We start from the raw sequence: 13998 nt of genomic DNA on the forward strand, positions 1-13998 counted from the left end.
GAAATAGAAAGTCCTCGGACTTCAATGATCTCACCTCAGATATGATAAAGGCAGCTGGAATACCAGACTTAAATTGACTATCTGGAGTGCTCTCAGTGATCTAAGAAAAGAAAAAAGTAAATCCCAGGGAATTGGAGAAAAGGAATCATCATTCTCATTTTAACAAAAGGGCAACAGATGGAAACTATTGAGGCATAATGCTGACCTTGAAGCTGTCGGAAAAGACCTTTGCTTGAGGGAGAGCAATACAGATTCAGGAAAGGTTGAAGTACTATGGATCTCATTTTTTTTTCCATAAGAATGCTAACAGAAAAGAACTGGGAACATGGAAAGAATATAGTGATTACATTTTGTGATATTGAAAAGACCTCTGACAGTGTCCTCTGGAACAGGATTTGGGAATGTCTGGAAGACCTCAAGGTTCCAAATTACTTGATTGACAAAGTAAAGATGCTATACTGTAATTGTTACAGCTGTGTTCAAATAGGCAGTGGATAGTCAAAATTGTTTGAGACAGAGTTGTTCAACAAGGAAGTGTTTTATCGCCACTCTTGTTCATAATAGTAATGGACAAGATCATAAAGTCTATCAAGGAAATAGACAATAAACCGAATGCCCTGGTATTTGCTGCTGATGTGCTGTTATGGGGAAAAACAGAAGCTGAAGTACGGAGAAATCTTTGACTGAATGAAACAATATGGTAGTAACTTCGAGCTGAAAATGAGTAAAATAAAGACCATAGAAATGATGATCATCAGGGAAGGAACAAACTCAAACCTTATTTTGGAAGGAATCAAATTAGAATCAGTTTCCCGCTTGAAGTACCTTGGAAGCCTGATCTCAAAAGAGATCACTGTCAAACAGGAAATACTCAGCAAGACACAGAAATCATCAAACTTATACTATCAAGGCAGAAACCGATGTTGGGACTTCAAAATACCACAAAAAGCAAAGGCAACCATATACCACACTTGCTTCATACTAGTTATCACTTATGGTTTAGAAACGTGTACTCCACTAAACTAAGACTATAGCAGAATTCAGACAACAGAAATGAGCTTCATTAGAACTATAAATCAAACTGCTCCAAAGGACAAATTCAGGAAAAAGTAAATAGGAAGGTATCTGGCATTGAGATCTCTTTCACCAGTGTAATAAAGAAGTGGAGACTTCAGTGGTATGGGCAAATTATGAGAATGAACAGCGGTAGACCTGCCAGAAAATACTTCGACCCTACTGTCTAAGGAAATCCAAGCAAACTCTGGATAAAGACAGTAAAATCAAATGTGAAAGAGAGGTCTCAGATAGGAAGATGTCATGGAACAGAAGATGCACGAAGACAGGAGGAGGTAGCGAGCGCCTGTACACCACTCCTGGGAAACCATAGTTGGAAAATGATGATGATGATGATGATGATGATGATGATGATGATGATGATGATGACGATATATAATTCTGGGGTTGAAGGCTCAGGCTCTCACCCATAAAGCACACATTTAACTGGTGAACACTAAGCACATTGTTTGGTGGTGTAAAGAGTGCCACCAACCAGTCTGTGGATGGCTGGAGATGTGTGGTTTGAAGTGATGATTAACACTGTACCTATACCATGTAGCAGTTAAGTGGGTGGTGTTAGGGTGGTGAATGTCACATGATAGCCTGTACAGTGTCCTCAGTGAAATTTGGCAGTGGGGTGTCATTATCTTTTTATGGACAATAAGGTTGTGGAACAGTATAAGAATAGTAGTAAGAAAAAAAAGACTGGACTCAAATACAATTACTGAAGAGGAGTTGTGGAAGGAGAGGCAATGGTTTAGAAGTACCACAAACACCCCAACTTGGCAGGAGCTGGACAAGGGGAAATGAAAATTTTTATATGCAAGGTTCTGGAAATGGATTGGCCAGCCCAGAGTGATGACCTCAATCCTGTTAAATACTTTCAAAATGAACTACAGCGGCAATTTTGCTCCTGTCCCCTGCGACTAACTACATTTGCTACCATTAGTCTACCATTCCCTGGAAATGCTCCCACACTCGGTAGGCAGTCACCCCTGCAGAGTTCGTAGGGTAGCAAAGGCTATGCGTTTTCTACTGGTCAGTATATATGAGGAACACTGAAAGACAGTTTGAGTAGGTCCTGGGTACTTTTGATCAGATACTGTGCTATGCCAAAACAGTCAACCCTGTCTCTGGGAGATTTATGAACAAGTTGGTTTTGAAACATATAGTGCTGAGTGCATTTTAATATTAAATTTTTATTATATAATGAAATACAATATTGTTATTGTGGGCAAAATGACCAAGTTTGTGTTAATTTACAGATCCAACTCAACCACAGATTCTTCAACCACCCATGTCAGAAGGTGAGGGACCCTCTTCTTTGGGGCCCCACAGCCTGCCAAGTCTGGATTCATTGCCTGCAAATGTGACAGTACGATCACAACATTCACCTCCAGAACCTCTTGAAACTGTGGAAACTCCTGCATCTCCCGTTTCCAGATCTCCACGGCAACACAACAGTCTTCGGCGACTTAACTCCTGCAGAGATCAGAATAATTCGTTTCCTGAGATGGATTTTCCTGTTAAGTAAGTCTCAGGATTCATCATTTTTGTCTTTTTTATGTGCGAGATAAAGGAATTGTCCTCTAATTTGGTTTGATCTTAGGATTTCAAATTTGTGCGAGGTCTGGTACAGATTTAGTAGAGATGAAAAGTGAAACAAACAAATTCCATACAGAACAGCCCATTGGATAACAGCTGCCCAGCCAGATGGCGTGTAAATACTGGAGTGCCATGTAGATAGTGTGATGACATCCTCAGCAATATTACTTGGCTTTCTAGACCTGGTCCACTGCCTCTCATATCAGAGCGCTTCTTAGTTGGGCAAGGCAGACTGAGTGAACCCTGTTTCAGCCCTCTGTCCAGATTAAAATACCTGGACTGGCCAGGTATCAAAACTGGGGTCTCTGGCTAAGTAGCGAGTACAATACCTCCACACTATGAGACTGGTGATAGTAGTGCCCACTTTTACTCAGTAGTAGGTTGTGCATCTAACTCATCCATAACTGACATATGGGATGGCATCAAGGGCAAGTCATTTAATTATGAATGATAATGTTTGACCCAGGGTTCCAGCTGTTTGCCTTGATCTGTTCAATCTCACTTGTCTTGGAGTACAAAGCAATGGTTTTATTTACTAAGGGATCAATGACCTTCTTGATGCCCTCATACACTGATCTAGTATTAGTTACACTACACAGGTGTAACTTTATAACTTTTGGCACAAGTACAGGCTGTCTGCTGAACCTTTGCGGTACTGTGAGAGTCTCTGCATGCTAGCATGAGGATTTCTTTTTTATGCAGATAGGACTCATTGTTTGACTTTGGTTACATTCAGATAAAGGATGAAAGCTAGTATATTATATACTGCTGTATTATTCTGCTTTTCTTTCTTCTGTACACTGGGGCTGCCAAGTTACAGATGGTATCATAATAGGGACCTCCTGTTGTCTATTTTCTTGTCAGTTTGATGAGGAATTTGAAATGTGATCATTATAAAATATCAAAGCCATCTTAGTAACAGTGCTGATGGTAGTACGTCTTCTTCTTATTCTTCTTCTTATTATTATTATCAAAATACAGCATATGCGTAAGGATATCATATACTAGTCATAATATCCCTTTCAGGCCTGAAAGAAAACGGGTGATGTGAATTTTTGTTTGTACGTAAAAAACTGACTAAAATGCTCTTATATACATATATTTTTAGTTTATTTTACAAAATAAAAATTAACATCTGAAAAAAAAGCACCCGCACAATTGTGCATGTCAGGACTTACTTCACTACTTACAAAAAAGAAAAATTACCTCAGTGCATGTGAATATACATATGTACATGATCAAATGTTCTATTTTACAGTGGGGAATAATTTAAAACAATTAAATCTTCGTTCAAACCCAAGTAAACGTTACATTTTCTACATTGAGGAGGAGTTTTGCTATTACTGCCCTTTTGGCAGCAGCAGCTTGTCGTCAGACTTGAAATAAATCTGGAGGTGTCAAAACGTCAAAAACTTACTAAAATGCTCTCAAATACATGTTTTTATAGTTTATTTTAAAAATAAGGACTATTGGCTGAAAAACAAAACCCACACAATTGTGCGTGTCAGGACTTCATTCACTACTTGAAAAAAAAAAATAATAAAAGAATTCAATTCAGTACATGTGAATATGTACATGATCAAATGTTCTATTTTACATTGTGGAACGATTTTAAACAATTAAAATCTTTTACATTACATTTCTCATGTAGAGTACGATTTTGCTTTCACAGTCCTTTTTGTGACAGCACCCAGCACTCCTGCATGCATTGCCTGTAAGGAAACCTAGCCCGCACATATGTGCGTATCAACATTCAAAACCTCATGGTATTACGTACGATGTTGTAAGTTCACAATTTACGTTTGCTACACCATCTACACACTTCATTGATTATATTCTGATATTCAGTAAAGATTCTAGATTAATATGAATGCAATAAATAAATACTTACTTTAGGCATTACTACTTCCTGCCATATTGCTAATGAACTGTATTTTTAAACTCTCCTTCCTGTCCCCTGGTGGTCAAGTACTAAATAAAAACAGCTGAAGTACATGCCACATGTCCCTCACAAGCACTGCAGTCCAGTCTAGCGCTAAGAAAACGTCAAATAAGCTCAGATATAAATAAAATACGAACCCGTACAATTGTGCGTACACGGTCTGAAAGGGTTACCATATATCATCCTATACTATTATATCATATACTAGTTACTAGGTCATGTGGAATTAAATGTTTTAAATAATTTTAACACTGATGATGGACCTTAGATTCTAAAAACCGGTTACATACATATCCCACGTCATTCCATCTATGCGATGGGTCGGCAAATAAAGCCCCTTCACCAACTTTTGTGTTTGTACTTTTCTCCTTCTTCAATGTTGTCCCAGTCCCCTCCTTATTGCTGAATGTCATTTTTCACCATGCCTGTATATCACATTCTTGACCGTCCTCTTGGTCTTGAATATTTTAACTGCAGATCATATATTTTTCTGGGTATGTGATCAGTATCCATCCTTCGCATGTGACCATACCATTTGAGTCTACGCAGAGTTATGTTATCCTGTATTCTGCTAACTCGAGCCATGTTGTCCCTGATATTCTCATTACGAATTTTATCTCGTCTTGTTTTGCCAACCATCGCTCGGACGAATCACATTTCAGCTGCCTGAATTCTTGCTTCATCCTTTTTCCTCATGGTCCAGGTCTCACTCCCATATGTCATAATTGGCATGTAATAAGTCAGATAAATTGCTCGCTTGCATTTCAATGGTACTTTTGGGTTCCATATTAGGTCTCGGACAACTCTGTAGAATGTTCCTCCAGCTTGAATCCTGCTGGAAAGTTCCTCTTCATTGGAGCCTGTTGCTGATATCATGCTTCCTAGATATTTGAATTTGTTGGACATCTTGAGTTGTTTACCCTCTATTTCAATGTAACCTTCAGGTTGACCATTTCTCTGCATAACCAACACTTCACTTTGATCCTGACTAAATCTTAGGCTCTACCCTTTAGCTGTTACTGTCCATGCGTTGATCTGATCCTGAAGTTTCTCCTTGGAATCTCCCCATATACAGATGATATCAGCAAATAGCATGACTTTCATTTTGTAGCCACCAATATCTTGGCATACTTGTTGTTGAATCTCATTCATCACAGTAATGAAGAGAAGAGGTGACAGAACTCCATCTTGTCTTAGGCCCATAGTTATTCTAAAGGGTTCCGCCATTCCTGATGGTGTTTTGACGCGACTACTGATGTCTTCATATAAATTCTCTATTCGTTTTATTATGTCTTTAACCGGGCGAGTTGGCCGTGCGCGTAGAGGCGCGCGGCTGTGAGCTTGCATCCGGGAGATAGTAGGTTCGAATCCCACTATCGGCAGCCCTGAAGATGGTTTTCCGTGGTTTCCCATTTTCACACCAGGCAAATGCTGGGGCTGTACCTTAATTAAGGCCACGGCCGCTTCCTTCCAACTCCTAGGCCTTTCCTATCCCATCGTCGCCATAAGACCTATCTGTGTCGGTGCGACGTAAAGCCCCTAGCAAAAAAAAAAAAAAAAAAATTATGTCTTTATTGATTCCACTGTTTCTCAGCACTTCCCAGGCTTTATCCCTGCTTACAGCATAAAAGGCCATTTTAATATCCAGGAAGGCCAGCCAAAGGACCTTATTATGTTCGTAATACTTTTCCATTAGCTGACGCAGTCCAAATATTAGATTAATATTAGAAAACTGGTTATAAATTAAAATTAGTGTGCTGATACGACTGTATGTGATTAATAATAAGAAGAAGAAGAAGAAGAAGAGGAATAAGAATGGAAATAAGGATAAGAATAAGAATTTGAAATGCACATTGCTGATGAGTTGTCACATTCACTCTGGGTTAAATTACATCAGAAGTGCTGACCCAAGGATGGCCACTCTTCTTGGTCTGGTGTAATTTCTTTGGTAAAAGCCTCACTGCACTGGCAACAAGAAAGTAAATAGTCCATGTTGTATTCTGCATAATAACTACATGTTAAGAGGAATGTATTGAGGTCTTTGCTCCTAGTTATGACAAAGCCTAATTGATACATTGTTAATGTATCCAGGAAAACTTGTGAAGATCCTCACCCTGAAAGTATGTATAAGTGACTCAGTCCTTAAAATCTCGACATTTCGAGAAGTCTGTCCCTTTTTTATCAGTCCATGAAGGATTTGGCTGATAGCCAGGTATTGTTGCTTGTTTGTACATGAGCGTTTAAGTCTCCCAAAATATAAATAGAAACAGAGGATATTTTGAATATTAAACGTACATTGTTCATTGCATTCTTTCTCTGAACTCAAGTGCAAGAGGTGGGTGTAAAAGCAGAATTTGAACAGGGCATCATTTCATGGATATGACATAGGACACACATCCACTTTCTCCCACCATCATGAAGTTGTTTATTCACTGCATATCCTGTTATGCTGGGAGTGGTTCTAATGCTGTTCTGTGAGCGTGAAAGTTAATGGTAGATGACGCATCAACAGCAGGTTCACTGAGTAAACACTAAGTGTAGCAGTTTAGCATACACGGCTTCTCTTGGCTATCAGATGACTGTCCGAATGTAAAACTTTATTAATTTTCAAATGCTTTTATTCAATATATGCAATCATAGGATAAATAGATAGAGGATGAAAGCTAGTATATGATATACTTATGCATATGTTGTATTTTAATAATAATAATAATAATAATAATAATAATAATAGTAGTAGTAATAAATTGTTGCATACCAAAAGCCTGGATTCAGTTCCAAACCTCTCCACAGTGTTCACATGGAGTGAGGGCACGTGATGCTATTGATGGTGATTTGTCCATCAGTTGGAGACATTAAGTCTTGAGCAGATCCCTTGGTGTTATTTGACAGGAGTAAGCCGTGTGTCGGCATGGAGCTTCACCCTCTCCCTTCCATGGGTTTCAGCTAGAAAGACCTGCACCAGCATTCTCCAGAGGCCACATGATATCACTTAGTGAACCAGACAGGTAGTGGGAAAACAGCAACTCACTGGCTAGGGGAATGCCTAGCATGAGGCAGGAGGGAGGAAGCAATGATTTCTCCCTTCATCAGAAAAGTTCCCTGATGCTCCTGCAGATAGAGTTTATAATTGTCTCTTCCTGTGTTGTTCTTTTACAAGTGGCTTTACGTTGCACCAACACAGATAGGTCTTATGGTGACGATGAGATAGAAAAGGGCCAGGAGTGGGAAGGAAGTGGCTGTGGCCGTGGCCTTAATTAAGGTACAGCCCCCTATCCTGAATGCAAGCTCATAGCTGAGCGCCCCTAACCGCACGGCCAGTTCGCTCAGTCCTATGTTGTTTTGATGTCTTGAGACGTTGCTGGACGGACTTAACCTGACACCTATTACAACTGTCCTTAACTTGCAGAATAGATTGTGATGGTTTCCAGTGGCATTTCTTTCACTGGGCAACCATCATCCCTATCTAAACGGGCTCATCCATCTAAAGCTGTCAACCCTCTTAGGGGTTGGGTTATTTATTGTATGTGCTGTATTAAAACTGCTGGGCTAATCTCATGGTAGTAATATGTAAGAATGTGATGGCAATAGGAGATTTTAATGCTCAGGTTGGATCAGGCAGACTGGTCTATGAATCCTTTCTGGATCCTTAGGGAATAGGATATAGGATGGCAGAGGGTGAACATCTTCTAGATCTGTTTATGGGAAACGGTACTGTATATGACAAACACCATGCCCAAAAGTCGATTGGCATAAGGGATGAAATTCTGGAACTGATACATCAACAGCGGTGGAAGAGATGTTACATCCCATCGTATTCTTTATATATAGTGGCTTATTTATTCTTCTTCTTGGCTTTTTCCCAATTTACTTGGGTTGATTGATTGGTAAGGTTGTGACTAGCACTTGGTTCAAGATGTAGCGGCGCTTGGTGGCTTAAATGAAACAATAATAAAAGAAAAAACACCTTCGGACATTAAATGCAATTTAGAGACGTTAAAACCATATCATAAAATTAAACAAGGAAAAATACACGGAAACTAGTAGCAGGATGCGGACAGCGGAAGGAACTCTACGATGTTGTGGATCGAAGAACTTTTATGGCTGAAACTTCGACCAGAGAATAATTTACTTAACACGTTGAGTGCGAAGCGACCTCATTTGGGTACGTGAGAGTAGTCAGGTTTTTGAACTTCATGTCCCCATATGGGGTCATACGTTCGTTCTAAATTGAGAACTGTGGAAACCCATTTGGGTGCGCAGTAGGTGTGTGTTTCGAAGCTGTATAAAGTCTCTTCCTGCCATCTGTTGGCCGTCTATTTAAGTGCGTGCATAGTCCACCTTTCATTAGCCAATTCCTGTTCTGGCGCGACCCCATATGGGTACTATAATCTATTAGCTTCATGTCCGTATTGATAGATACTACAACATAAAAGTAATTGAGAAGTATCTTAGAAGTGAAGCTTCCACGGTGTGAAGAATTATTTAATTTAATTTCCGGGTTGAACCGTGTTGTACGCACATCACGTACAGTTTGCCGACGTTTCGAATACGTTGCAGTATTCTTTGTCAAGGCGACTGAAATACCCCTACTCGATCCGAGGTAATCAGTCTCCCAGGCAGAAATTCAACTTACAATATACTTACTAATTCACCAGTGCAGTGTAGTAATGTAAACAGTGAAAATTAGAATAAGGAATTGTACCCTTCCATTTGTTACTATTTCACCTGGTTTACAAACATTTTTAACCGGCTTGCTATGTCGGATCAAAACATTTTATGTTGTACACTATAAGATGATAATGTTGACACATATTGCATAATACTAATGTAAACAAGTATAAAACCCCATTTTACGTTAAAAATGAAAATTGCAACTAATGATAAAGCAACATAACCTTCAACTTACAATATACTTACTAATTCACCAGTGCAGTGTAGTAATGTAAACAGTGAAAATTAGAATAAGGAATTGTACCCTTCCATTTGTTACTATTTCACCTGGTTTACAAACATTTTTAACCGGCTTGCTATGTCGGATCAAAACTTTTTATGTTGTACACTATAAGACGATAATGTTGATACATATTGTATAATATTAATGTAAACAAGTGTAAAACCCCATTTTATGTTAAAAATAGGCACATGAGGCATCATACAACAAGGAATTTTAAATTCAGAATCCTTTCTATTTTAATAAGTATTTTTAACTCCTGGTCCATTGGACTAGTTTTACAAAACTGTAACGTCCCAGAATTAATGCAAGAAATGTAAAAACTTACTTGGTGTTTTTAGATTAGACACAATGAAACAATATGCCTCAATACTATAGATTTTTAAGCCTGTAAAGCAATTACAAACACTAGTGTATATAAGTGTAAACTTTATCTCAGTTTTATAATTAATGTGAACAAGTGTAAAATCCACTTGATGTTCAATAACCTGAACACAACAAAGTTATATACCTCACACAATGGTATTTTTAAGCTAATAGATAATCCACTAATATATCAACAAACAATCTTTCAATGTCTGATTCAATTGGACTATTAATGAAGGTACAATCTCCCATATGTGATGTTTTTGTAATTATATAAATCTTTTTGTGTGTCAGCTGAGGATGATCCCTTAGGGATCGAAACCGGTACTGACAGAATTTACTACTTTAGTAAATAAATTAATGTATTGATAAGGTGGAGACTTCTCAATTACTTTTATGTCCCATATGGGTACGTCAAGAGTGCTTTGAAGGGTGACAAATTCATTGTCTATCTCGCGCACGGATTGTTTATGTAAGTGTGCAGTGCTGTGAGTTTCCTTTCTCGAGCAGTAAAAGACATAGTACAGATAATCTGGACGATATATTAAACAAGTCGGACAATGATGATGTAGACGATGTATATAGTTACAGTGAGTTAGAACCCAGTACGGAGCAAATAGTGATCTTGTACGTTCATCCACATCGAGTAATTACAATCTTCAGCATACACTTCCTCGCTGTACTCTGGTTGCAACACTTTTGACCAACTTCAACCGTCTTCTAGGATATAGTCACTGGTTTCCCATGTTGCACAATCATCACTGCTACGTTCTCTTACCCTAATTAAACATTATACAGACATAATTACATATATATTCAGTAGTCGCTAACTACAAATTCTTCTGATAATATTATTTTCTTACATCCTAATTTACCAAATCACATGATTTTCACTACTTTATATAACACTTTGTATGAAAATTTCCTAACCTAAAATCGGAAGATCGTTATTTACAAACAATTCCTGACCTAAAATTGGGGATCATTCTTTTGTATGGTTCCAGTATGAACAAGTTAACATGTCTCTCATAATCAACGGCATATAACGCGTCCCTGCAAAAGGAAAAGGTAAGTATGATCAAGTGTCAGGACAGTAACTACTGTATAAGTGCCCCCATATGGGGGCGCGTGTACGTGTACAATTCGTAATGACCAATACGACCCCATATGGGGTCACAATATTTTACCTAATATACATAATAAGTTAACCTAATAACTCGATGTTATTAGCTCACGGCACTAGATGGCAATCCTATGAATTTTGGTCTGGCACTCAACGTGTTGTAATACCTGTTTATAGTAAATGCTTATTTATTATAGAAACATCAAAAAAGGAAAAAAGGGACACTACCAGTAACATAAACACAAAATAGAAAAACAAACCCTGATGTAATTAATTTGCAGTCTTACAACCTTGCCAGTACTAATCTTCATATACAATACTTTTAATGTGAAGTGACCACCTTCACCAAAGAAACAAAAATACAGGTCTTAGGAAACATTTTAAAATGAAGCAGAATTACTGAGGTCAAGCTTAATGAAAAATTAATTCAAGTTACGAAACTGCTAGGAAAGGCATGGCTCTTGTCAACGTGAAGATGTAAGACTTCTTTATACCATCGTAAATTACAACCAATTGATTTCTGATAGAGAAATCTACGGGTAAACTCTTGTGATGAATTAAAATGTGAAATAAAATTAAGTTACATTAGGAAATTTAAGATTTGCTTACCCCAAGATAAAGCAATGGAGATTGCACAGGAGTTACCTTTCGATTTATTTAAACCAATCAGTTTTAAATGTTTTCATTGGGCGCTTGTTAGGAAACATCTTGAAGCTTGTATCTTGTGCAAGTCCCAGGAAAATTGGCATGTGCAGTACAGGGTGTTCCACAAATTTCTACGATAATATTTAATACAATTTTAAATGATCCAGAATTTACTTTAACTAGGTCAAATATATATACTCTCGTAGCACACATCATTTCCTCCCCCACTTAAAATTGACACAGGGCTCAATAAAAAAAATTTAAATTTTGGGGGGGAAGGAGCACACGACACAACACTGACATCTTGATGCCGTTCTCAACTGGAACGTCCATTATGCATCGAAGTGTTCCGTCTTGACCTCTGGTTTCGCTGACACTGACTGTATGCCAACACCACCTATCACTGTGTTACAGTCCAACCATAGCAATCTGGTAACTTTCAGTCCAGCTCACCCATCTGGTGAACTGACTGGAAATGGAGACAGTGATGTATCGCCCAGGATGGTGTAACTGCAGCAAGCTGGAACATAACACACATCCAGCAGAAGAAAGTCTCCACACAAGAACGGCACCCAAAAAGGTTTGGAAGATGAAGAAGCAATGTTGTGAATGAGACTTGAAGAGAGGTCACTTGATAATTATTTCTACTTAAATACAATGGTAGTGTTCTTCTTAAAAACTTAAAATTTATAAAACTTGAAGTAACTAGTTTTATACATGTCCAAGAAGACAAACTTTACTAACGTCTAGCTCCACAGAGCTTCCACACCCTTCTCTCACAGAGGATTCCACCAATCTCTGGGGTAAGCAGAATTTGGAAAAGAGAACTAACCAAAATTTTAGAAATAAAATTCAAGAGTTTACCCATTGACTGATATTACAATTTAAGTGAATCTACATTTTAAAGAAAATAATAACAAACTTTACATAACCTAAAATTTAAAGAAAGAAATTCATTTACCAAGAAACACATGCCCATGGAGATATTGTACAAACACATTACAATTCACAAAAGTACCTTTACACACAGTTTACTTCCAAACAATTTGAGCACAGCAGGTATGATAGGTCAGCACAAAAGAATGTCATCCAGGTAAATCAAATTACACAAACTAAACCTTCATTACCGACTGAAGTATTACACACATGAAAACTTTAAATGTTAGGGCAAATTAATATACTAGACCATATCCTCATTAAACATTCAAAATTACTTGGATTTTTTTTTTTTTTAAGGAATGAGAGGTTAAATTTTAAATGTTGCAAGCGAATCCAAACTAGGGCGATAATTACACTTTATTACGTTAGCTTGCAACATTGCTCGCATGACCCTTCAAAGGACAAGTCACAGAATGGAGGTTAGTGAACCATTATCCACTTCGTCACAGAATGGAGGTTAGTGAGCCACTATCCACTTCATCATGTACATTTCATAAACAGTTTATACTGATAAAAGTCACATTACGCAGCACGTGTTATCACACCAAACAAGAAAATACAACTTAAGCCTGAATACTGAATAGAAGATTACATTAAATTAACAGTCAAGAGGGGTATCCAAATGAAAATAAAAATAGTACAAGAGTGCACATACCAAAATCTGACTCACTGATACAGAAAATAAAAAGGCATAAGTAACACCTTTGTACCAGAAAATATCAGATCACAGCATGACGCACCACGATCACCATGCCTATCTATCCTCCAATGAATAATACAAGGACACAATAAATTCACACAAACACTCCAGTGAGATGACCCCGAATTAAGAAGTACTAACAGAGGAAAAAGTCAAAACATAACCTTCAATAATACTTGACTTCTTTACACTACATGAGACTACTCTAGGACCAGTATCGTACTTCCAGGAGGACGATAAACCCTCAGCACCTTAAGTCCTGAGTCTCAATTCACTTGCCTTTCCAAGGCACCCAGGACAAATACAAATGACATCATCATATTTACATAATATTTACATAATATTTACAAAAATATTGGACAGATATGACAAGGCTCGATACCAAATAAAAAATTCCTTACTCAGCCTACAGGACCCCATAATCTAATAAACTGAGTAAATTAATTTAGAAGACATAGCGATTCCAAAACTGATGAAATGAAAATAAGAACTATGAAAATTAAAATAAAGATGGAGTAGTTAAAGATTATTAATTAAAGATCTTTTACTGAACTGTAACACCTGCAAATTGACCACAAAATTTTAAGATGAATTTAGAATAACTATGAAGAAAAAATCTTAATGACCTGCAATGTAAATGAAATAAACAACTCGGGGTAATTATAAAG

The 13998-nt window shown here is 37.7% G+C and overlaps 1 protein-coding gene across 2 annotated transcripts in view; it reads left to right on the forward strand.

The window, feature by feature from the left end:
• Positions 1–13998, forward strand: part of LOC136877441 (katanin p80 WD40 repeat-containing subunit B1) — a 267324-nt gene that overhangs the window by 144096 nt on the left and 109230 nt on the right. For both annotated transcript variants that reach the window (XM_067151483.2, XM_067151484.2), the window contains one exon: positions 2322–2586. In XM_067151483.2, coding sequence (XP_067007584.1) covers positions 2322–2586 — 265 coding nt within the window. The remainder of the gene's footprint in view (positions 1–2321; positions 2587–13998) is intronic.

This window comes from Anabrus simplex, chromosome 7 (assembly GCF_040414725.1).
Source record: "Anabrus simplex isolate iqAnaSimp1 chromosome 7, ASM4041472v1, whole genome shotgun sequence".
Taxonomy (NCBI): Eukaryota; Metazoa; Arthropoda; class Insecta; order Orthoptera; family Tettigoniidae; genus Anabrus; species Anabrus simplex.